General features: G+C 33.3%; 1 protein-coding gene across 1 annotated transcript in view; it reads left to right on the top strand.

The window, feature by feature from the left end:
- The first annotated feature begins 5,790 nt into the window (after positions 1-5,790).
- LOC114326116 (cytoplasmic dynein 2 intermediate chain 1) overlaps positions 5,791-25,555 on the top strand; it is a 28,902-nt gene continuing 9,137 nt past the window's right edge. Inside the window, exons 1-7 of the mRNA XM_028274350.2 lie at positions 5,791-5,876; positions 8,677-8,855; positions 15,084-15,640; positions 17,394-18,089; positions 19,233-19,656; positions 21,556-21,727; positions 22,865-23,141. Coding sequence (XP_028130151.2) covers positions 5,862-5,876; positions 8,677-8,855; positions 15,084-15,640; positions 17,394-18,089; positions 19,233-19,656; positions 21,556-21,727; positions 22,865-23,141 — 2,320 coding nt within the window. The 5' untranslated portion in view covers positions 5,791-5,861. The remainder of the gene's footprint in view (positions 5,877-8,676; positions 8,856-15,083; positions 15,641-17,393; positions 18,090-19,232; positions 19,657-21,555; positions 21,728-22,864; positions 23,142-25,555) is intronic.

Genomic DNA, 25,555 nt, shown 5'->3' on the forward strand with positions numbered 1-25,555 from the left:
CATTTTTAGCTATTTATTTTCAATAATTTCCTACTAATTGAGAATCGGGATACATCCCTGTCTAACTGCACGTAGTATTTTTATGTGATCTGTTTTTTCTCCGTTAATTTTCATTTATACGATCTGACTCCAGTAGAGTTCTGAAATTATTCTGAGGTATTTGTCATCCAAGTCTGCTTCTTTTACACTGTTAATCATCTTTTGGTGATGAACTCTGTCAAATGCCTTTTCATAGTCGATCAAGCACGCGTATACGTCGCAGTTAACGTCCCTGCATCTTTGAATCGGGACCTGTACTCCAAAAAGTGACTCTCTGGTACCCACTGCATTAATGAACCCCAACTGCCTGTCCGATATTTGTTCCTAGCACTTCTTATGAAATCTTCCATGGTTGACTCTAAGAAACAGTTTCAATATATGGCTCATTAGGCTGATTGTTCGATATTCTTCTCTCTTTTTTGCCCCCTGTTTTCTAGGTGTCGCTATAAATTCTGATGTGGGATGGGCAAAAATGGACTGGGAAAGAGAAATGAGAATGGCGACCGTCTAGTGGAGTTCTGTGCAGAACAACATCTTACAATTACAAACACGTTATATCAACATCATCCACGGAGATTATACACATGGCGCAGCCCATATGGACGAACAAGGAATCAAATAGACTACATCCTCATAAGATCAAGATGGAAGTCGTCGTCCATCAACAGTAAAGCAGACTGTGGAAGCGATCATCAACTTCTGGTATTGAACGTTCGACTTCGTTTTAAAGTCCCCAAAAGAAGACCCCAGAGAAAAGTCATGTCTCTAAGTCCATCAAAAATCAATGACTTCCAACAAAACCTAGAAGATGCTCTTTCTTTAGACTAAGTAGATAGTGACCCTGAGAGCACTTGGATCTATCTCAAAGATAAGATAATCGAGGCTGCAAAAGACTGTGAGGCAGCGGTTTCCACTGGCCGTCAGCCATGGATATCCGATAATACGTGGACTGTGATTCAACGCAGAAAAGAACATAAAACTAGATACGGAACAAACGACGAATACAGAACGTTATCGAGAGAAATCAGAAAACAGTACCGCAAATATAAAGCTGACTACATCTCTCAAATATGCAAAGAGATAGAGCAACATGGCTGTCGAAATGAACCGAGGGACTTATTCCAGAAGATCAAACTCCTTACCAGAGAATTTAAACCTCAAACGTGGTCTGTAATAGATAAGGAAAGTAATTTAAAGACCGATACTGATGAAATATTGGAAACATGGCGAAATTACTGTGGCGAGCTATATAAAAATAACGAGGTATCAGCAGAAAATCAGTGGCCTTCTGACTACCCTAGAGAACCTACTGTCTTACTCGCTAAAGTCAAAGATGCAATTAAATCACTAAAGAGACATAAATCCCCAGGTATTGATTCAATACCATGTGAAATACTACAGTTACTAGGTGACAAAGGATTCCATATCATCCATTCTATCTGTGTCGCTGTTTGGAATTCAGGAAAATGGCCATCTGATTGGTGTACCTCATTTTATATGGTGTACCTCACAAACCCTGGACTAGCAAAGGTGTCCGCATATCAGCCAAAAATATGCGTTCACTACTGTACATCAAGAAATTTACTACCAACGTCTCTGTTACTGAATATATCACCAAGTACAGGGCAATCTATTTAAAACTTATAAAATCAGCTAAAAAATTGTACTATCAAAATCGTCTGAGAAGCTCTAAAAGTGTTGCAAAAGAAACTTGGTCCATAATAAACGATCTTCGTAATAAAACTCACACAGCTCAAACATTTTCCCTTCCAGACCCAGAAAATCTAAATGAATACTTTGTTAATGTGAGTAAAAATATAACATCGACTATTGTGTCACAACAAGATCCCATTTCCTATCTCCCTAATTCAGGAAAGGTCTCGAATTCATTCTTTATAAGACCGGTTGATAAATCTGAACTGATTCAGACAATCAATAATATCAAAAGCAAATCTTCCTGTAGTACCGATGGACTATCCATAAAAATTTTCTCAAATCTCCCAGACAGTGTGTTGGGAGTCCTTATCTCTCTAATTAATGATTCTTTTGAGAAAGGTAAATTTCCAGAGTGCCTAAAGACGGCCATCATTATTCCTCTTCATAAGGGTGGTGAAAAATCAAATGCCTGCAATTATAGACCTATTGCATTACTACCGGTACTCTCCAAAATTATTGAGAGACTCATAAAAGCCCGACTTATGTCCTTTCTCGTTGATAACAATATTTTATCACAAAATCAGTTCGGCTTTTTAAATAATAAATGTACCACAGATGCCATGTTTTCTGTACTACATGAGGTTTATCAAGCATTAAACAATAATCTGCACACTGCCACTGTTTTTTGTGATTATGCCAAAGCTTTTGATTGTGTGAATCACGACATTTTGATAAAAAAACTAGATTTCTACGGAATTCGAGGTATTTCTTCGAACTGGTTTCAATCTTACTTGGATAATAGGAAACAACTGGTTAGAGCAAATGATACAGACTCTAGTCTCAAAAATGTTGTATGTGGGGTACCACAAGGTTCAGTATTGGGTCCTCTACTTTTCCTTATCTTTATTAATGACATCACTAGCTTAAAAATCGATGGAAAAGTTTTTCTTTTTGCTGATGATACCAGTATCACTTAGAGCAACTCAAATATCGCAACTCTTCATGCTACTATAACTTCTGATCTACTTACAATAAAATCTTGGTCCGATTCAAATTTACTCTCTTTTAACGTAGATAAAACAGTAGCATTGTCCTATAAAGGAGCTCTTCAACCCTTACCTCTTCATAACAGCCAGATCAGTATCGTTGATTCTGTAAAGTTTCTTGGTATTTTTTTAGATAGCAATCTGAAATGGTCCCTTCATATTGATGTGTTAAGCAAGAAACTATCCTCAGCTTGCTTTGCAATAAGATCTGTTTCGAAGGAAATGAATTTAGCCTCTTCCAAAATAACATATTTTTCTTTGTTCGAGTCACATCTTCGATATGGTCTCCCTTTTTGGGGTTCTGGTACGGCTGCCCAAACTGATGTTATTTTTAAATTACAAAAAAGAGCAATAAGATATCTGTTTGGCCTCAGAAGAACAACACATTGCAGAAGCTACTTCAAAGATCACAGGATTCTAACACTACCTTCTTTATATATTTTAGAAACTGTTTGCTTAATTCGTAAACATTTACATGTCTTTCCAGCAAGACCTAGACATGACTATTCCACCAGAAATTCTACCTTTGACATCTATTTACCGATCCCGTCCAGTGAGTTAGTAAAGAAATCTATATTATATTCTGCAAAAAAACTTTACAACCATCTCCCTCTACAACTTAAATCTGCAACATCTTTCCCCAAGTTCCGTAAAATGACTAAAGCCTATTTATCTGAAAGACCATATTATTCAACAGCAGAGTTTCTTAACCAATAACTAAGAAAGTACAGTATTCTTATTTATAAGTATAATCTTAATCTATATTTGAGTGTCATATGCAGCAGCTTAACTTAACTTATTAAATTTCTTAAGGTAGAATATGCAATTTGCAAATTTTTTTTTTAAATTTTGCAATAGATTGTTACTGTTTTTTTTGTTTCTCTTCATTATTTTTATTTATATAGACGATTTATATCATTTTAGTAAATTGTATTTGTTATTTGTTATTGTTCTTATTTATGATTCTTGTAAGCTTTGTCTATAAAATTGTTAAATTTTTCATGACAATAAAGCATATTTCTATTCTATTCTATATCATACTACACAAAAAAGGAACTACTACCAGATGTGAAAACTACCGCACACTGTCACTACATGCTAGTAAAATCTTGTTGCATATCATCAAAAACAGATTAAAAACCTACCTACATTAACAAATACCTCAGGAACAAGCGGGGCTTGTAAAGGGTAAAGGTACAAGGGAACAAATCCTGAATCTGAGACAACTCATTGAAAAGTCTAGAGAATTTCAAGTACCTATGATTATATGCTTCGTTGACTACCAAAAAGCATTTGATTGTGTAAGCTGGATAAATCTGTGGTCAATTTTAATAGAAATGGGCGCACCAATGCACCTGGTGACACTTATTAAAAATCTGTACCAATCTAATATAGCGACAGTACGACTAGATCAGAAGTTCTCAAACCAATTCAAGACCGAGAGAGGTGTTAGGCAAGGATGCGTGTTGTCACCTGACTTATTTAACATTTATGGTGAACATGTCATGAGGATGATTTTAGAAGGATGGGCCGGTGGAGTAACAGTAGCTGGTAGGAAAATCTCCAATTTAAGATTTGCTGATGACACTACACTTATAGCAGCAAATGAGCAAGAAATGTTTGATCTTCTGCGAAAAGTTGAGTACGAAAGCAATGAAGTTGGTCTGAAAATCAATAAAGCTAAGACAAAAATAATGGTGGTCGACAGATTTGACACAGATGCTATGTGTTTTCTACATTATTATAAGAAGTAAAAGCATGGACACTTTCTGAAGATTCTTTAAGAAAGCTCGAAAACTAGTGCGTAGAATGGGTAAGGAATGCGAGACCTTAACACCATCAAAGAGAGAAAATTAGAATATCTTGCCCATGTTATAATAAATGAACAAAGATATTGTTTGTTGCAACTCATTCTTCAGGACAAGGGATTTGGAAAGAGAGGGGCATGCTGGATAGCTGCCAGCATAAAGCCTACAAAGAAGCCTACTACTGGATAGTCCCCAGTAATCGGTAAACAGATATTGACATCTATTTATAAGTCTTAATCTTAAAGAGCTTTGTCCTCCAAAAACAAAGGTTTTTGTTCTATTTTCTCATAAATAATTACATACCTATTGTAGTTCATATTTATGATTTACCATCATGTGAGCAAAGTACCTATTACAGTTTTTTAATGGTATTCAAAAGCTCGTTTTCTTAGACATTAGACATTGCAAAACTGCTTGTTTTTCACTTTATCCATCCACGATATTCTTAACATTCTGATTCTGCGATAAGCCCACATATCCAAAGCTTAAACATTTTGAAACATTGTTTTAGTGGGAGTTCATGCTATGGGTCCATACGGTCCATACATGTATAGAATAGAATCCCGAAGACATAAAAGCGTCATATTTCGGGACGCTATGTTGATTAATATATTTTGTATGGTCCTAAATTATGGTTTGTTCTATTATGCTTTTAATTTCGTTCGGTAATTCTCATGTTTCATTTATTGCACAGCCCAAATATTTTTATAATTGTTTTCTCTCGTCTATTTTTTTGAAGTGAATACTTCATATTTTATTTTGGGGTTTGATTTTTCTTTACCTACTTTAAAAACAGCTATTTATTATTTCATTCAGGCTAGGCTTGGTCGCGCATACTTAATAAGTCAAGCTGAAATATTTTATGATCTAGCAACTTGCATGACAGACCCTATGACCTATCATACAACTGAAAAGGTAACACGATAAAAAATGAATAAAATTTAGTCAAATGGAACAGGTGTTTAGATAAATAAGCCAAAGCTAACAGAGCTAAGTTGTTATTTTTATTTGCAAAGTTTACATTTTTAACATTATTTTTATAGCATTAATGCCAACCTAATGTTTACCTAATCCTGTCACCACCACGCATTTATAATAAATTTGATCCTTTAAACCTTTTAAACTCTTCATAAAAAAGCCACGACACTGTTGTGTTTGTTTGTATGGCAACGCGCCATGGACACCCCTTTATCGATTAATTCCTACACTACACAGCCTTGTTATTATATTGTTGGTATCATCAGAATGACACAATTCTTACTGTCAATCCCGTGTTCTATTTTTTTAATGTCTCAATAATTGTAACCTGTTAATGTCTACTAGAAAGGTACGTGAGCATTTTTTGAACGTTTTTAGATATTAATTCAACTGGGGATGTGTGGAAGCCCACTAGATTTTTTGAAAAATAAGAAAGGTTTGAGTATTCGTAAATTTTAACATAATACGTATTTCTATATGTCGATTTAAGATCAATATTTTTAATTATATGTTTGTGTATCGAAGAAACAAAAAAGTAATTTATGCAGTTCTTGGAAGGGCCTTAAATAAACATCAATGGCCGTCCTAAAATGTAGATGGATAATCATAGGTCAGGCTGGATCTGTTTTGAGGTGGATGTAAGAGATATCATTCTGATTTTTGCAGAAAAAGTTTTGTGATAACTTCAATCATAATAATCGCCTTTCCCTCCCTCTCAAATAGGCCAACAAGAACAATAAAAAAATTTAAATATTTAAAACGGATTAAAATGTTCTAATATTCTTAAAGCATGAGGCTCACGAAAAAGAAGAAGAAGCAAGGAAAATAGAAAAAAACGAAGTTTTTACTAATTTTTAAATATTCTACTTTTTTCATTAATTCTAAATTCAATTCTTCAATATAAACCAGGACTAATCTGTAAAAAAACGTGTATTTTAGGATGTGAGAGGTGGCATTCGGATTTTTGCAGATAAAGTTAGGTGACAACTTCAGTAGGTAATTATAATTGACTTATGCCCCTTCTCAAATATGCCCGGAACATTAATAAAAAAATTAAAATATTTAAAAATTTCGAAAAACTTCGATTTTTTTCTGTCCTTTTGCTTATAATATTAAAACGGTTCGTTTTGAAACAAAGTCGTAAAAAAAGAAAATAAAGATAATTGAATTTTGTATGATATACGACTGGTCAAAAATGTAATAAGGTATTACCTTTTCTGCAAGATAGCAATAAATACAAAATAAGAAGGCAAAATACGCCTGTTGTTATTCAATGTTTCTTTACCACTTTGGTGGCACTTAGAACCTTAGTAATTCGCTTAGAAAATTCTTATAACTTACTTAAATGGTCTACTAAATTTCATTAAAATGGACCTAATAGATTTTGCATAATAAATTTTCAATATAAATGTTTTTAAAAAAGTTCAAATTTTTTAAAATCTTTCTGAACAAAAAGTAGACCATTTAGAAGTTGGCTAATTTTTTTACATATAAAGAGGTGCTCTACCTATCTAATACACTTTATAGAATTAAAATCGGATTATTTAAGGGGCCTCAGCAATGTTTTAAAATTATAAACAATTTTTTGGCTTACACAAAAATAGCTTTGTTTAATAATAAAAAAAATTTATTTTTAGCAATGCAAATAATTAAAACCGGTATAATTTGACTTAAACTTTCAAATGCTGTCAGCTGAATTGCTATTTTATTTTTAATCAAAAGTTATTCACGTTCAAAAATTGCAATTTTTTGATTTTTTGAATGTTCCACCGCGTTTATCTCGAAAACTATGCATCCTACGAAAAAACTTGTAAGAACATTTTTTGCTTGGAATTACCCAAGAAATACAAAAAAATGTTTTATTTTGCGAAAAATCGATGTTATGTAATTCCTCAACTTCTTTGTTTATAACAACTTTATCGACATCCGGATCAACTGTTACCCAAAAAATTCGTGTTCTACGGGTTAAAATACATAAAAAACTTGGGTAAGTCCATCTAAATATAGGAGCCCGTAGCACCCCCTCCTGGACACAGCACTAATTTTTTTATAAGCCAAAAAATTGTTTATAATTTTAAAACATTTCTGAGGCTGCTTAAATAATCCGATTTCAATTCTGTAAAGTGCATTAGATAGGTAGAGTGCTTCTTTATATGTAAAAAAATTGACAAATCTTTGTATGTTCTAGTTTTTGTTGTGCAAGATTTAAAAAAAAAATAATTTTTTAAAAAAAGTGTAGATTTCAAAATTATTATGCAAAATCTAGTGAGTCAATTTTAATGAAATTTGTTGGACGATTTTAGCATATTACAAAAATTTTCTAAGCGAATTAGGAAGGTTTCAAGTGTAACCTAAGTGATGGAAAAACATTGAATAAAGACAGGCTTGTTTTGCCCCCTTATTTTATATTTATTGCTATTTTGCAGCAAGGGTGTTAAATTAAGACATTTTTAACCAATCGCATCTGATATAAAATTTAATTATCTTTGTTTTATTCCTATACGACTTTGTTCCAAAATGAATCGTTTTAAAGTTATAAGCAAAGAAAATGGAAAAAAACGAAATTTTTTGAAATTTTTAAATATTTTATTTTTTTTATTAATGTTCCGGGCATATTTGAGAAGGACCATAAGTCAATTATAATTACTGAAGGTGTCACGTAACTTTATCCGCAAAAATCCGAATGCCACCTCTCACATCCACCTAAAATCAGATCCTTCCTAGTCTAATAATAATCTATTATTGAAGCTATCACACGATTTTTCGGCAAAAATCAGAATTCAAATGTGTTTTTTTTACAGGTCCGCACTGGCTTATCAACCATATGCCCTTATTACAGTTAACCCGGCACCTGCCACGTGGGGTACTACCAGCACCCCATAACACATTTTTATCAAATATTTGGTATTTCAAGTTTGGTAACCGTGCTATGCTGTGCGTCATAGTAGCTTTCTATAACATTATATAATATAGATCTGTTTGCGTTTGAAGTGGTTATTTAGTCTCATTCTGAACTTGTAGCTCTAAAGTCGAATTGGGTGTCATCATCTGGCACTTTAGACAAATGAGTCTAAAGAAAAAACTGACAAAATATATTTTTAGTTAAAATATGTATTATTTTCCAAAAGATATTTATATTACTTTTTTAGAATGTGGCGAAACCGTCCACAACAACCAAGAAGATGCCTTCTACAACATCAACAACTCCTTCAAAGGTTAGAGAAAGTAGCAAGGACAGGAAGAAGAAAATGGAACTGCAATCATCGGAAAAGAGCAAATTAAAAACAAGCGTCCGACCGAAAATTTCGGAAAAAGCAGTTAAACCAAGGTAATAAGTACATATATTATCCATATATTATAATTATTAAGGTACCAAGGGTATTACAAGGATAATAACGCTTGAGGTTAATGGTGTATATACCGAGGGCCTTTGACCCGAGGAATATACGTTGACCGAAACCTTTATTATCTATAATACCCGTGGTGCCTTCAACGTTTAATGTCCGACTAAATGATTCTTTATATGCAAAAAATTTGAATGAATTTTGAATTAATTAGTTTTTAAATATATACACTTACCAGCAATAGTCGTAACGTAATTATTTATTATAATTATTTATTTAACTAATTATTTAAATTTAATACCCTAGGGCAGCGGTTCTCAAACTTTTTGAGTCATGTACCACCTACAGTTCTTTTTATTATTTTTGGTACCACATATATAGGATACCACATATTCTGGAACCAAAAATAGTTCGATTGAACCTGACTTACCCTAGTACAAATATGCACACAAAAAAAGTTACAGCCCTCTGAAGTTACAAAATGAAAATCGATTTTTTTCCGATATATCGAAAACTAATGGAGAAAATGGACATGTGGCAATTATAGGAAATTATAGTGAAATTTGTGCACCCATAAAAATTTTATTGGGGTTTTGTTCCCTCAAACCCCCCCCCCAAACTTTTATGTACGTTCCAAATAAATTATTATTGTGGTACCGTTGGTTAAACACAATGTTTTTGAAACTTTTTTCCTCTTAATATTTTTTCGATAAACCAGTTTAAATCGAGATGCGGCTTCTTTTTTAATATGTTTACATAACAATTTTATGGAGGTTTTGTGCCTTTTAACCCCCCAAATGTTTGTGTACGTTCCAATTAAAAACTATTATTGCGGTACCATTAGTTGAACACAGTGTTTTTAAAACTTTTTTGCCCCTTATTATTTTTCCGATAAGGCACCTTTTATGGAGATGTGGCTTCTTTTTTAATATGGTTAAAAATATACCTCAATCTGTAATTTATAAATAAATTTTCATATTATTATCGGGTCTCTATATAATAATCGTACTTAACAGTATACAAATATGTGGTGGATTTGACAAATTTCAAAATATCTCGAAAAACTAGCTTTTCGAAAAATTACTAAGAGGCCAAAAAGTTTTAAATACATTGTGACTAATGGTGCCGCAATGATAATTTAATTGGAACGTACACAAAAGTTTGGGGGGGGGGGGTTATTATATATATTATTAGTTATTAATTATAGTTTTCGATATATTGGAAAAAATCAATTTTTATTCTGTAACTTCAAAAGGCTGTAACTTTTTTTTATGTGCCCATTTGTACTAAGGTAAGTTAGGTTCAATCGAACTATTTTTGGTCCCAGAATATGTGATTTAATTTATGACCTGTATTTTTGTTACACCCTGTATTTTTGTAGTGTATTATGAAGACTTACTAAGTACTACTATTTTAATTTTGTTTGTGTTTTGTGTACCACCGCAAATAATGAAATGTACCACCAGTGGTACATGTACCACAGATTGAGAATCGCTGCCCTAGGGCGTTATTTTTCAAAGGGCAAATACCTAATTTTGTTTCAAATACCCTAGGGCATTATATCATATTTAACTGACTTCATGTCATGACAAATGTCATTATTTGTCAAATTATATACCAATCGGATATTAATTTGATTTATTGCGTTCTTCTTCTTTACCTGACGTATTACAATAGTTACCATAGAGACCATAACTCTTTTTCTGCTAACTACATTAATTTCTTTCAAATAATGTTAAGATTTTCTTAAAAACATAATATAATAATTATTACAGTCTATTAGTAGGGGAGGTCTAGGGAGTCTAGGTAATTACTTTATGTCATTCAGCCAGTCACAACATGAGGTACTTAGTGTCATGTGTAGTGTGTGTGTTGAATAAGTGTCTCGTTACTTTGCAAAGTCGACGTCATTGTCTTTGTAAAGAGATGCTAATTGTATCCGAACGTCTGCGGTCCCTCTGGTGAGTATCGATCCCACAAGGACAGAAACTATCTTCATCCATTCATTTATAATAAAGGAAAAATTCCTGACCCTGGTGAGAAAATTTGCAGTCACTCGAGCGTCATGGGGACCTATTGGGTTGTGAAGATTAGGTTCTAAAGTCAAAAAAGTTAAGTTTTCCGTTTTAGTGGAAATTTTCCATTTTTTAATTTAGTTTTGCATTTCTAAAACTCATTTTTTCCGATTATTGCGCCATCTATCCACATTTCGAAAAATGTCTCGAAAAGTTACTTATTGTTAAGTAGAGAATCCCAATCTGCAATAAAAATGAGGGTCCCTATTTAAGATGTTAAAGTAACCCCCACCCCACCTCAGTGGGGGTCGTGTTTGGTGTCATTCGATAGATTTTTGAAAAATATTGCACACGTATTTTTCAGATTTTCGATCTGATTTTACCCCCACCCCACTTCCGTGGGGCATTATGTTTTGTATCATTCGATAGAATTTTAATATATATTGAACATATTGTATTTTTCAGTTTTTCGCTTAAGTCGTCGTCAGTCGTCATATCGCGAAATATTCGCTTTTTTATGTGAAATTTTGTGACTCACCCATTTTTTTACACCCCGCTCAAACCGTCAGATTTTTGAAAAAATGTACACTGTTTTTCATGTACTTAACTTATGTTTTAATTTATGTTTTAATCATACTTAACCTGACCCAATTAATCTCATTTATTATATTACACCTCACACCACATCAAAAGCTTCTTACAAGAACATAGTCAGCGATTTTGGTATGGCTTAGAGCCAGACTATATCAAGATCGCCTTTAAATCGTGCTGGTAATCGCCTTGCAGCGAAACCAATAACAAAAAGAAGGAGAAGAACTTATCTTGTCTTAATCTGACATTTTCGATTTCAGGGGACAAGGTTTCTCCCCATGTGATTTTCTGACGCGCTCCAGTAACGCGCAAAATCCCCGCTTGGGCTCCCCTACCATATATACCCCAGGCTGTGGGTGAAAAATAGGTCGATTTCAGGATATAATTCAGGAATTTTTGAAACCTATCAGGTGTTGTAAAGGACGATGCCAGGAATAACTTCTACTAAAATGTAACCAAAAATATTGTGCGCTTTTTTTTTAATTGCGATTTTCATTTGTTAAATTTGCAATTTTTATTGATTTTTAATTTTGTAGCTTAGGATATTGATTTTAGAGAAAAACATTTTAATAGAAAGTTGTAGTAAATAAAAAAACCTACAATTTGAGCTATGGTAAGTTTAATTTCGTTAATTGGTTATTGCAAAACAGCCTGCGAAAGGTCCAAAATGGCCGTTTTTTACAATTGCATTATTTATCGTACAAATATTTATTTTTTATTTTTTAAAGCTTTAAAATAAAGATCTTTCAATTCCAAACTTAAAAAAAAATTGTAAAGCCAGATTAACGAATTTGTTGCTTAGATATTATAAATTGTTTATGCCAAGAGGTAAAATGTCGAAGGCTATAACTTTTTGAAAAAAAAATCGTAGAAAGTGAGTGAAACATCCGATCTCTTTCGAAAGATTTATATTTTCATATTCTGATGTAAATAAATGCGTAAAACATTTTTAAACTCCTAATTTTTGGGTTTGAAAATAATGGGGCAAATTTCGTTATAAACATTTAGAGCTGAAGCGGCCCTGTACATCCTATGAGTTTTTAACTTACAAATTATTGTTGCTAAAGATGAAACAAAGATTTATAAAAAAATAAAAAATTTCTACGACCAACTGAAGCCGAGATAATTTTTGGGTTTGCAAATAAGGGGGCAAATTTCGTTATAAACATTTAGAAGTGAAGCGGCCCTGTACATCCTATGAGTTTCTAACTTACAGATTATTGTTGCTGAAGGCAAAACGAAGATTTATAAAAAAAATAAAAATTATCTACAACCAACTGAAGCCGAGATAATTGTTTTTTCCTTCTTAAGTCGTAGTGCCTTTATTTATAACAATTAAGAAATTATTTTACAGTCGTTGACTAAAGAAAGACTTATATCATCTTAAAATAAAAATTATTATAAAATATAATTACATTTAATTATTAAAAATTATTTTTAAAATCGGTGCTTTTGCGAGCAAATTTTGCAAATCCAACTGAAGCTGAGATAATTTTTGGGTTTAAAAATAAGGGGACAAATTTCGTTATAAACATTTAAAACTGAAGCGGCCCTGTACATCCTATGAGTTTCTAACTTACAGATTAAAGTTGTTGAAGACGAAATGAAGATTTATAAAAAAATAAAAATTTTCTACAACCAACTGAAGCCGAGATAATTGTTTTTTTTTTCTTAAATCGTAGTGCCTTTATTCATAATAATTAAGAAATTATTTTACAGTCATTGACTAAAGAAAGACTTATATTATCTTAAAATAAAAATTATTATAAAACATAATTATATTTAATTATTAAAAATTATTTTTAAAATCGGTGCTTTTCGGCTCGCTTCAAATCCGCGCGGTCGGAAAAATTTTACGTAACTTGTACTAAATTTTGACAGAAAATAATTTAATAATATTACCGTTATAATATAAAATCTATTTACCACTGTATTTGTTTTTCTTGATAAACTTTTATATGTGAAATTTCATTTCTGAAGAAATAATATTACAAAAATGATACATATATATGAAATATATATTTTAAATTTTTTCATTGTTATATAAATATAATAATAATAATGTTACTTCTTACTATAATATACAATATAAAACTTTTTCTTCTTGTAGTGACTATTCTTTTTGGATTTCACATATAAAAGTTTATCAAGAAAAACAAATACAGTGGTAAATAGACTGTATATTATAATGGTAATATTATTAAATGGTTTTCTATCAAAATTTAATACAAGTTACGTAAAAATTTTCCGAGCGCGCGGATTTGAAGCGAGCCGGGCGATTTGCAAAATTCGGCCGCTTGCAAAAGCACCGATTTAAAAAATTATTTTTAATAATTAAATGTAATTATAGTTTATAATAATTTTTATTTTAAGATAATATAAGTCTTTTTTTAGTCAATGACTGTAAAATAATGTCTTAATTGTTATAAATAAAGGCACTATGATTTAAGAAAAAAAAAAAACAATTATCTCGGCTTCAGTTGGTTGTAGAAAAATTTAATTTTTTATAAATCTTCATTTCGTCTTTAGCAATAATAATCTGTAAGTTAGAAACTCATAGGATATACAGGGCCGCTTCAGCTCTAAATGTTTATAACGAAATTTGCCCCCTTATTTTCAAATCCAAAAATTATCTCGGCTTCAGTTGGTCGTAGAATTTTGTTATTTTTTTATAAATCTTCATTTCATCTTCAGCAACAATAATATGTAAGTTAAAAACTCATAGGATGTACAGGGCCGCTACAGCTCTAAATGTTTATAACGAAATTTGCCCCATTATTTTCAAACCCAAAAATTAGGAGTTTAAAAATGTTTTACGCATTTATTTACATCAGAATATGAAAATATAAATCTTTCGAAGGAGATTGGATGTTTCACCAACTTTCTACGATTTTTTTTCAAAAAGTTATAGCCTTCGACATTTTACCTCTTGGGATAAACAATTTATAATATCTAAGCAACAAATTCGTTAATCTGGCTTTCCAATTTTTTTTTATGTTTGGAATTGAAAGATCTTTATTTTAAAGCTTTAAAAAATAAAAAAAATATTTGTACAATAAATAACGCAATTGAAAAAACGGCCATTTTTGATTTTCGCAGGCTGTTTTGCAATAACCAATTAACGAAATTAAACTTACCATAGCTCAAATTGTAGGTTTTTTAATTTGCTACAACTTTCTATTAAAAAGTTTTCTCTAAAATCAATATCCTAAGCTACAAAATTAAAAATCAATAAAAATTGCAAATTTAACAAATGAAAATCGCAATTAAAAAAAAGCGCACAATATTTTTGGTTACATTTTAGTAGAAGTTATTCCTGGCATCGTCCTTTACAACACCTGATAGGTTTCAAAAATTCCTGAATTATATCACGTTTTTTCACCCACAGCCTGGGGTAATAAATTTTGCCAGGCAACCTTGCTATAAGCTATAATAATAATATATTCTGCTTTGATATCTCCTGGCGACTTGCGACTGTTTACTTACAGTCAATCAGTGATGACTTAAACGTCAATATTGCCAAAACAAACAATGTAAAAATAGGAATAGTATTGTTAATTATAAGTATACACTAAGTTAAATAAAAAATTAATATTTTAATTCTAGCGAATCAAAATCAAAACCAGACGCCAAGTCAACAATGCCGAAAAAACGAAAACCAGAAGTGCCTGAAACACCATCTAGTAGTAGAGTATCTACTTCTCAGTTTTTTCCTTCTAAGAACATGTACTCTAACGCTCTCAAATCTAAAGAATCCGCTAAAAAAGTTACAGAACCAATTGTAAAGAAAGTTACAGAACCAACTGTGAAAAAAGTTTCCAAAACCGTTGAAAGCTCCAAATCTTCGAAGACTATAGAAAAAAGTAGTAAAGACAAACCTAGTGGAAGATTGGTCAAACCCACGCATTCCAATATCGTTAAGAGTAGAGTTTCTGATAATAAATCGTCAGAATATCCTTCGTTGGAAGAAAATAAGTCTATATATACGTCACCAGATTCAAGCACGATGTCTGAAAGACCAAAGACTGCCACGTTACGGAAGGGAAGTATTGTCAATACTAATATTGTCGGTCCTGATGTACCTCGGGTGCAGATAGATGCAGTTAAAGAAAAGATGAGGAAAATAAAATCACCCAGTCCGAAATCTGAGACTTCTGAAGAAGGTATGTATTCAGATTACATTTATTACATTAAATTAATTTAGATTACAAATTACTGCATAATTAGTCATAGATTTACATCATCTTCATCATGATAGTCATTAACATTTTACCAGATATGTTGTGGTTTATCATGAAGCTTCAACTGCTCGGAAAGTTTGACTAATGATATTTCTCCACTGGTCACGGTTATCTGTTACATGTACTGCCTCACTGCCTCAGTATACTGTTTGTTTAGAAGCTTCTTCGTGATGTATGTTCACCGCTGTGAACTCGAGATGCTCCTAGCACTGCACTCATGTATGTTCATCGCTGTGGAGATCTGCCGTATTCGCGTTGACTCTGAGGCCTTCCCTGTACCAACCACACTATTTTGAGATCGCTCCAATGGATATATGACCAAAGAACTTTAAAATTCGACAGTAAACTGTACTGATTGGGTTTAATTTCGTCTAGAATAGAGACATTCGTGCGGCAAACCATCCATGGAATTCTCAGCAGTCCTCTTCATGCCCACATTTCAGAAGCGTTTATGCGTCGGTCGTCTATGTGATTTTTTGACTGTCCATGCCTCGCATGCATGGTAAAATATGTAAAAGACCAGAGTTGAAACGAGTATCTCTCTTAATTATTGCTGCTCTTGCTAGTTAGATGCGTCTTCGAATTTCTGGTTCACAACTGCCTGTGCTGTTAACTAGAGCTCCAAAATATATCATAGAGGAGACTACCTCGCACCCCGCAATAGTTCTGGTTTCAGGAAAGTGTTGATGTCGATCAATAACATAATTTTCGTTGTGTTGTAGTTAACCATGAATCCAAATTTAGTACTTTCTACATCGAGATTTTTTACTACTACTACTCTCGGTTTAAAGCGTTCTCCGACGCCTTCCGACTCCTAACCACCATTCTTCTCTATTTAACCATAGACCTGGAGGGATTTCTCTTTCCTCTAGTTATTTTTCAGTTCCCTCCATCCAGCTTCTTTTGAGCCTTCCTCTTTTCCTTCTCCCTTGTCGTCCCCTGGCGTCCCCGTCAAAATCTGTTTAGGGATCCTGTCATGTGGTATTCTCTGTACATGGCTGTACCATATTAGTTGTTTTATTTTTATATCATCAATTACTGTATGCGTGACTCACATCGTTTCTCTGTTCTCTCATCCATTTCTGTTCCTAGTAACATTTTCTCTATTCTTGGTTTCATCGGCCAAACTTTACTGCCATATGTGATAACACTTTTAAGTATGGCATTGTATATGAGCTGTTTGTTCGCTTTGGATATTGTTTGGTCCGACAGAATGCCGTTCATCATGGATATGACTTTTCTACCCTGTATGTTTCTGTCTTTTATAGCAGCATCGAGTATTCCATCTTGAGGTATCTTCACGCCCAGGTACTTGTATTAATTTTTTATAAGTTAGTATTTTTCGGAGTAGAGGTAAAAGTGTAATGTTGTCTGCGAAACGCAAGTTATCTTGACATCGTTTAAGTTTACTCCTCCCACCCAATCATCCAAATCTCTGCGCATTATGAAATTTGTATAGATGTTAAATAATAAGGGAGCTAAAGTGCATCCTTGGCGTACTCCCTTCTCCAAAGTGCACTTGTCAAATAGGCATCTGTCCATAGTATGCTCTATTTGCTAGATATATACGTCTATTAATATCTACAGTTATTACTGTATTACTTTGGTTGATTTGTCTTTCAAATCAATCACAGAATTCATTATTTTGACTTATTTTTATATTTAATATTTTTAGACAAATATGAGGATGATTTTGAATCATACGAATCAGACTTTGAAGCCTATTCATCTTCAAGTTCGACCAACTTAGACAACATTTCTGTAGAGGACACCAGCAGTAGCTCTTCGACGACCAGTTTAGAAGAATTCAAGACCAGAAAAACCGGTTCTGGTCAAAAGAGAGCGCAGTCTACCAGTAGCGATGAAGAGCGAAAACATGATTCTGGCCATTTTGAAATGAATGACTTTAAACATCGACAGATTTTGGATAATATAAAAGAATCTATTGAGAAAGAGAACACAAATTTAGTCTTAGCCAATAACCCGGCTTCTTTATCAGATGAAGGTTTCGAGGAGCAAAAATCTCTACAATTTATAAACTTCTTACATGCAAAGAAGAAGTACGAGCGTAGAAAAAGCGTAGAAACCAGACGAAAACGAGGAAAGGAAATTCTTAGCATGATAAGACTAGATTCTTGTAATTTTACCTTATTTGAGTTAGCACCTGTTCCTTATGAGACCTTCATAAAGAATTATGGAAGGGGAAATACGATTCAAGTTTCCTGTCAAACTGGAGATGATGATGTGGATGAAGAAGTTCAAACCGAGGATATTGGTTATTGGACGAAATGGACTCAAGAGCCTTCTGCGTTCACGAATTTTAATCAGTCGATTCCTAACTTTTGGGAAACTTATAAAAGTGAGTTTTTGGGTGAGTATCTCAGGATTATTTTGTTAGTTACATATACAGTTTTGGAAAGAATTAAAGTTAGGTACTCGCTTTTAACAATAGGGAATGAGAGAAACATATTTAAAATAATATAGGCGCCACCAAACCAATTCGTTGCGTAGTTATGTTTCTGTAAGAGCAGCGTTACCAGATTTAGATCTCTGCCTAATAAGGCGAAACATAATGCTATTATGTCCGTTAGTATCTCTCGCTCATTTTGTAATACCAACCAGAAGTTTTTTTCATATCTGTATATCAGTTTACTTTGTCTTCTTCTTCTTCTTCTTCTTCTTCCTTCTTGTATGTAGGTTTAAAAGCCTGTTTTTCTTCAATACTAGCCTCCTAATTTGTTTAAATTATCGCACCATCTTTTTCTTGGTCTGTCAATACTTCTTCGTCCATTTGGTGACTTATCTCGTGCTATTCGTACTATCCTATCCTCTGCCATTCTACTGATGTGTTCGTTCCACTCCTGTTTCCGTTTTGTCACCCATCCATTTATGTTTTCTACATTGCATGATCTTCTTATGTTTTCGCTTCTCTCCCTATCCAACAGATTTTTTTCTGATATTCGTCGAAGTATTTTCATCTCTGTTGTTTCTAGTAGTCATCTCGTTTTAGATGTGTTATGTCTTGTCTCCGCCGTGTATGTCAATATAGGTCTAATTGCTGATTCTTGCTTTTGTGTCTTGTTTGGAGGTGTTTGTTCTTCCAGATTGTGTCATTAAGAGATCCCGCAACTTTACTTGCTTTTAAGCTTTGTTGTCGTACTTCCTCTTCAACATCTCCGTAGCTGGTTATATCTATTCCCAGATATCTAAACCTTGCTTCCTGCTTTATTATTTCCCATCAATTTCGATTTTACACGTAGTGGATATTTAGATGTTGTCATACATTTGGTTTTTTCTGCTGATATTGTCATATTGTATTTCTTGGCTGTTGTATTGAAGATGTGTATTAATATTTGGAGATCGTCTTCTGTCTCGGCGATTAATGCGGCGTCGTCTGCATAATATTTGAATTTCTTTGTTCCCCATTCTCTAACCCTTACGATTCCATTCTATACCTTTACGAACTGCTTCTACTTATTTTGTGAGTACCTTAATTTTGTTTTGAATCTTTTAGGCGTCGGAAGTGATGATATGGTCTCACATAAGACAGACAAAACGATTATCAACGAAAACTCATTAAATAAGTTCATTTTGTCAGCTGGGGAACTGATGTTAAGAATCCAAGAAGAGTCTGTAACAAACGTTAACAGTTCTTTGCAGAAAGACAAGAATTCGTCACCATTTAGTGATGGTTACTATAAATTTAATACAAGCGAAGATATTTTTGTAGGCAGTGAAGTATCTTTTGTATATTTTTCCTGTGATATTAGTAATAGGTTGGTCACAGTCCATACAAAGAAGCGGACTAGTATGGTAGCCATAAGGAATGTTTTTAATTGTAATGAAGCAGAGGTTATATTAAAGCCCTATGGTATCGTTAGCTGTTGTTTTTTTGGAGTTAGACACTCTGAGCTGGTTTTTATGGGCATAGAAGATGGGTAAGAGTAATTATTATTATAATTTTATATTAGGTGACTTTAGCGCTAAGTTGGGTAGAGAAAAGGTTTCTGGATTTATTGGGGACTTCGGCTGGGGCTAAGGAACGACAGGGGAGAGAGAGTGGTCGAAGCATGCCAACAATACAATATGGTAGCCACAAATACATGGTTTAAATAACATCCCCGCAGATTATGCACTTGAGCTTTACCACAACATAATGAAGTTGAAGGTCACCATAACAGAAGTAGAACTTATGAGGGAAATTGACAAGGATGTGTTTTGTCACCCCTGCTATTTAATATTTATTCTGAGTTTCTATTTAAAGAGGCACTGGAGGATTCCATGGATGGAATCAAGGTGAATGGAGTGAATATCAACAACATTAGGTACATCGATGATACACTGTCGATTTCGAATTTCGACTTGGGTCTACAATGACATATCGACAGAACCAACTTGGCCTGTGACCTGTGAGCAATTTGGTATGAAAATAAACATTAAGAAAACCAAAGTAATGTCAATCCGGAAAACCCAAAGTATACATCAACCTTGCACTCTAAACGGGCAAATTTTAGAACAGTTCAACAAGTTTAAATACCTGGGATGTTGGATCGATAACAGCCTAAATCCTGATCTAGAAATAAGATCGAGAATAAAAAAGTCCAGCAAATCTTTAAAAAAAATCTAAAGATTGCTATCTCACTTGACTACGTTTATCAAAATCGAATACGTTTATCAAAATGGCTGGTTGACTCTTCTCTATGAAGGTGAAACGTAGGGCGTTAAAACATCAACCGTAAATACGGACATTGCATACCTCAAACGAAGAAGTGCTGCATAGAATAGGCAAGGAACGAGAACTTTTCAACACAATGAAAGTTAGGAAAACATCATACTTATGTGACATACTGAGAAATAATAAGGAAGGGAAATGCTATCGTGGCTAAGAAACATCCGACAATGGACAGCGCTAAATTTTGAACAGCTAATAAGAACAACTGAAGACAATGCAGAGTTTTCAATTGGATATGGTAATTGAGTCAATACTCGCAATCTTTAGTTTGTATTTTTATTAGTTGTTACATAATCGTGGGGCAACCGGTTTCGAGTCTTACAATATATGACTCATCATCAGGCCCAGTACAAAAAAGTCTTCTCAATACAAACTACAAGCTAAAAAACACAAAACGAGAGACATGTACACATATATATAAAACTTAAAAATAACTTTGTCTTGGTTTTAATCACACACCATGAAGCCAAGCAACTGTGTAGTATTGAACTCAACCTTCCATAGTATGTAAAAATGAGACCTATCTGTATGTATCTGTATATGTAAATATGAGACCATATAAATGAGACTATATGACAATAGGTCTCATTTTTACATACTATGGAAGGTTGAGTTCAATACTACACAGTTGCTTGGCTTCATGGTGTGTGATTAAAACCAAGACAAAGTTGTTTTTAAGTTTTATATATATGTGTACATGTCTCTCGTTTTGTGTTTTTTAGCTTGTAGTTTGTATTGAGAAGACTTTTTTGTACTGGGCCTGATGATGAGTCATATATTGTAAGACTCGAAACCGGTTGCCCCACGATTATGTAACAACTAATAAAAATACAAACTAAAGATTGCGAGTATTGACTCAATTACCATATCCAATTGTATAATGGACTCGCATTGGCAACCCTTTCATCAGCAGAGTTTTCAATTGTACTAGCTAACTTACATTGAGGAGAGGCCGCTTTAAGAAGAAGAAATATTAATGATTCTAAATCTCCTATAATAATTGTATAAGTTGAATAAATAACTTTAAAAACAAATGATACAAGAAAATAATATATACTGTACGATAGGTTTTAGTAATTTAATTTGACTTACTTCTATTTTTTAGCACCATTTCGGTATGGGACGTAAGGCGCAGAATATTCAATAAGTCCAGTGTAGAAATAACTGTTCCTCTTTTCTGTACTGACATCAATTCTGGTCACCTGACCAAGATTGTAGCCTTACATCATCTGGATGTTTCATCCGAGGAAAATACTTACAAGAATCAAGCGAATGAGGTAAGAACATTTTGTAATTACTTACTTACTTATCCGTAGCTTTATACAGCATATTTTGTTCGCTCTTTATCACATCACAGTCCCCATTTCTTTCTGTCGTATATATCTTCTTCAATGCTGTTTCTTTTCCATTGCTGTTTTTATTTGTCCGCTCCATTGTAATCTAGAACGTTTTTCTTTTCTTTTCTTTTCTTTTCTTTTCTTTTCTTTTCTTTTCTTTTCTTTTCTTTTCTTTTCTTTTCTTTTCTTTTCTTTTCTTTTCTTTTCTTTTCTTTTCTTTTCTTTTCTTTTCTTTTCTTTTCTTTTCTTTTCTTTTCTTTTCTTTTCTTTCCTTTTCTTTTCTTTTCTTTTCTTTTCTTTTCTTTTCTTTTCTTTTCTTTTCTTTTTTTTTCTTTTCTTTTCTTTTCTTTTCTTTTCTTTTCTTTTCTTTTCTTTTCTTTTCTTTTCTTTCCTTTTCTTTTCTTTTCTTTTCTATTCTTTTCTTTTCTTTTCTCTTCTTTTCTATTCTTTTCTTTTCTTTAATTTTCTTTTCCTTTCTTTTCTTTTTTTCTTTTTTTCTTTTCATTTCATTTTTTTTTTCTTTTCTTTTCTTTTCTTTTCTCTTCTTTTCTATTCTTTTCTTTTCTATAATTTTTTTCCTTTCTTTTCTTTTTTTTCTTTTCTTTTCTTTTCTTTTCTTTTATTTTCTTTTCTTTTCTCTTCTTTTCTATTCTTTTCTTTTCTATAATTTTTTTTCCTTTCTTTTCTTTTTTTTTTTCTTTTTTTTTTCTTTTCTTTTCTTTTCTTTTCTTTTCTTTTCTTTTCTTTTCTTTTCTTTTCTTTTCTTTTCTTTTCTTTTCTTTTCTTTTCTTTTCTTTTCTTTTCTTTTCTTTTCTTTTCTTTTCTTTTCTTTTCTTTTCTTTTCTTTTCTTTTCTTTTCTTTTCTTTTCTTTTCTTTTCTTTTCTTTTCTTTTCTTTTCTTTTCTTTTCTTTTCTTTTCTTTTCTTTTCTTTTCTTTTCTTTTCCTTTCTTTTCTTTTTTTTCTTTTCTTTTATTTTCTTTTCTTTTCTTTTCTTTTCTTTTCTTTTCTTCAGTTCAATAAAAAGTTTTCGTAAATATGTACAAAATATGTCGATAAATTTAATATTTTGCTTTCAGCTCTGTAGCTTGGATGAAGACGGCGAAATAATACTATGGACAGTTATAAAGAAACAATTGGAGGAAAACAAGGCTGAAAATAATCTCGAAGTAGTTTTAGTAAAGAATACTAACATATCTTTGAAGATTTTACATCCCGATTTACCGGATTTGCAATGTACTGATTTTATCACTAGTCACCAGAACACCAATTACCTTTTTATATCTACTAATTATGGTTTTATAATTCACCATCTTGTGAAAGGAGGAAGAAGTAGTGTAAGGAAATTTCTTCCAGGTAATTTTTAAAAAATAACTAACAGTCAAATTAAAATCGAGTGATAGAATAGATAGAGAAAATGATCAAACGTGATCGCGAACATCCATTAGTGGATTGCATAAGAAGAAGAAGAAGAAGAAAGAATAGAAGATAATATAGAATCACATACATAAGCTGGAACAATAACATACATTTGAGAGCAAAAAAATCGACTCACTGGATGAATTTTAGCTCATGCTTAGTAATTTCATGTTGTGTTCTTTGAATTAAAACAATGCAATTAATGCAAAAAGATGTTGTCTATTATAGAGCTTCCAAAAAATAATCGTTTTTTGCAAATTGGCAACGTGTTGTAAAATTTGGCTTCTTCTGTATAGCATAGGTAATGCAGCAAACATTGTAATGGGCATGTTCCACGCAATATAGATCTCTATGAATTTGCCAGTGGTCGTTTCAGTCGCTTTTCAAACTTTGACCTGTGTGTGCACTTAGAAGTGCAGTAAGTGAATATTTTACAAAATGGATATTTCACCAGTGAAGGCGGTCCAGGTAATTGCATAATTACGAGAGGGATATAAGTCAGAGGACTGTCGCCAGGAGACCGGTAGCTACAATCGATGACCAGATTCGGGTTGCCGACGTGTAATGACAAAGAATGATGATCGATTTATTGTCCTGAGTGCACGTGAATCGGCACGTGACAGAAGTTGAGCTTCAATAATCCTTGAGATATGTTTGAGGTGTCACCGTCGCTCAGTGGATAGTTAGGAGTAGGCTTAAGGCTGACACTTTGACTCTCAGACGAGTTAATACACGGCTCAATTTGAACGCACGTCAGAAAAACAAGCGATTTTTATTCTCTGACGAGAGTCGAATGCGCTTGTCAAGCAATGACAGAAGACGACACGTCTATCGGGGGTTTGGAGAATGATTTGCGCAGTGCCACAGTGTCAAAACAGTGAGCTATGGAGGTGGACAATATTTGGTGGCCAAATTTTGAATATTCACAGAAATACTACTGAGACTTTACTTTCTTGAGGAATCCATCTTTATGATGACACCAGAACTAATCTTGACTGAGAACACAATTATACCATCTAGAGTATTCCAGATAACCAAATTGAAACAAAAACTATCCACTGTATCGGGTCAGGAATATTTCAACATACATGTAATTATAATAATTTTTACAATCTAGGTCAATATAATATAACGGTGTTCCAGGCTGAAGCTCTTGCTTTGCTGGTCTGCATTGATGACATAATGGATAAAGACCCCAAAGCAAAGAGAATCAACATTTATACAGATAGCCAAGCAGCTATTCTGGTTATAAAGAACCACTCACCGAATGAAAACTGGTGAGGAACTGCAAAGATTTCCTCAACAACCTGGCAAAAAGTAATACCAAAAGTCCTGAACGACCGTTCTGGGCTCCATAACCAGCCAAGCGAAGTGAGCGAGGCCGGCCAACCTGAATCGCGACGTGCACCGTTCGTGAGGTGATTCGTAAACTCAGGCAGGCCAACTCGAGACGAGACGCACGGTGTACCGAAGTGAGGTAATGTGCGACTCGTAATTCAACGGAGGCAAGCGTATTGAGCGAGCCCCGATAGATATAATATATTTGAATACCTCTGTTAATTTTGGTTCTTCTGTTACAGACGCCCATCCGGAGGAAGACTTCGCTGGAACGGGATAAAATATCAAATTATTATTTTGCGTTATATTGTTATAATTTAGAGTTAATAAATTTGCTTTGTTTTCAACCTGTGTTTTACTGAGTCTGTCGTCCTGAAAGAACTACCCGTTACAAATTTGGCTGCTCGGGCGCCATTTTGTAACGGGTAGTTCTTTTAAGGACGACAGACTCAGTAAAACACAATTTAAAAATAAAGCAAATATATTAAAGGTAATTATATACAGTTTAAAACAAATAAAATAAAATATAATTCCATCTTCTGCAAAGGAAAAACAATATTAAACTTTATTATAGTTACCCGATCATAATAGCAACATCGAAATAATACGATAATCAATATATACAATAATAATCTCGCTACGTTAAAACAACGTAGCCTGGAGACGGCATTTCACTTCAATGCAGTCACTCGTTCCTCGCTACTACCGCCTACTGCGATAACGATTGTGGCAAGACTCCACGTCACTACGGTGGCGTCTACCTAGGCATAGTTCCGCCTCACAAACGGCGCATCTTTGCCAGGCCAGCTGAAGCTCGTTCAATACGCGAGGCATCAGCTGTTGAGCCATAGTAAGTTCAATACACGAACCATGACTGATTTTCTCATTCTCCTAGCTCGCCTTAAATATGCTCTCGATGCCCTCTCCTTCGGTTTCCCCCAGCGGTGCCGTGAAGAAGGAATGCGCAAACACGGACACTCCATCAGTCCCCTCCGGTAACAGCAGCTCATCGC

Source organism: Diabrotica virgifera, chromosome 5, assembly GCF_917563875.1.
Source record: "Diabrotica virgifera virgifera chromosome 5, PGI_DIABVI_V3a".
Lineage (NCBI taxonomy): Eukaryota > Metazoa > Arthropoda > Insecta > Coleoptera > Chrysomelidae > Diabrotica > Diabrotica virgifera.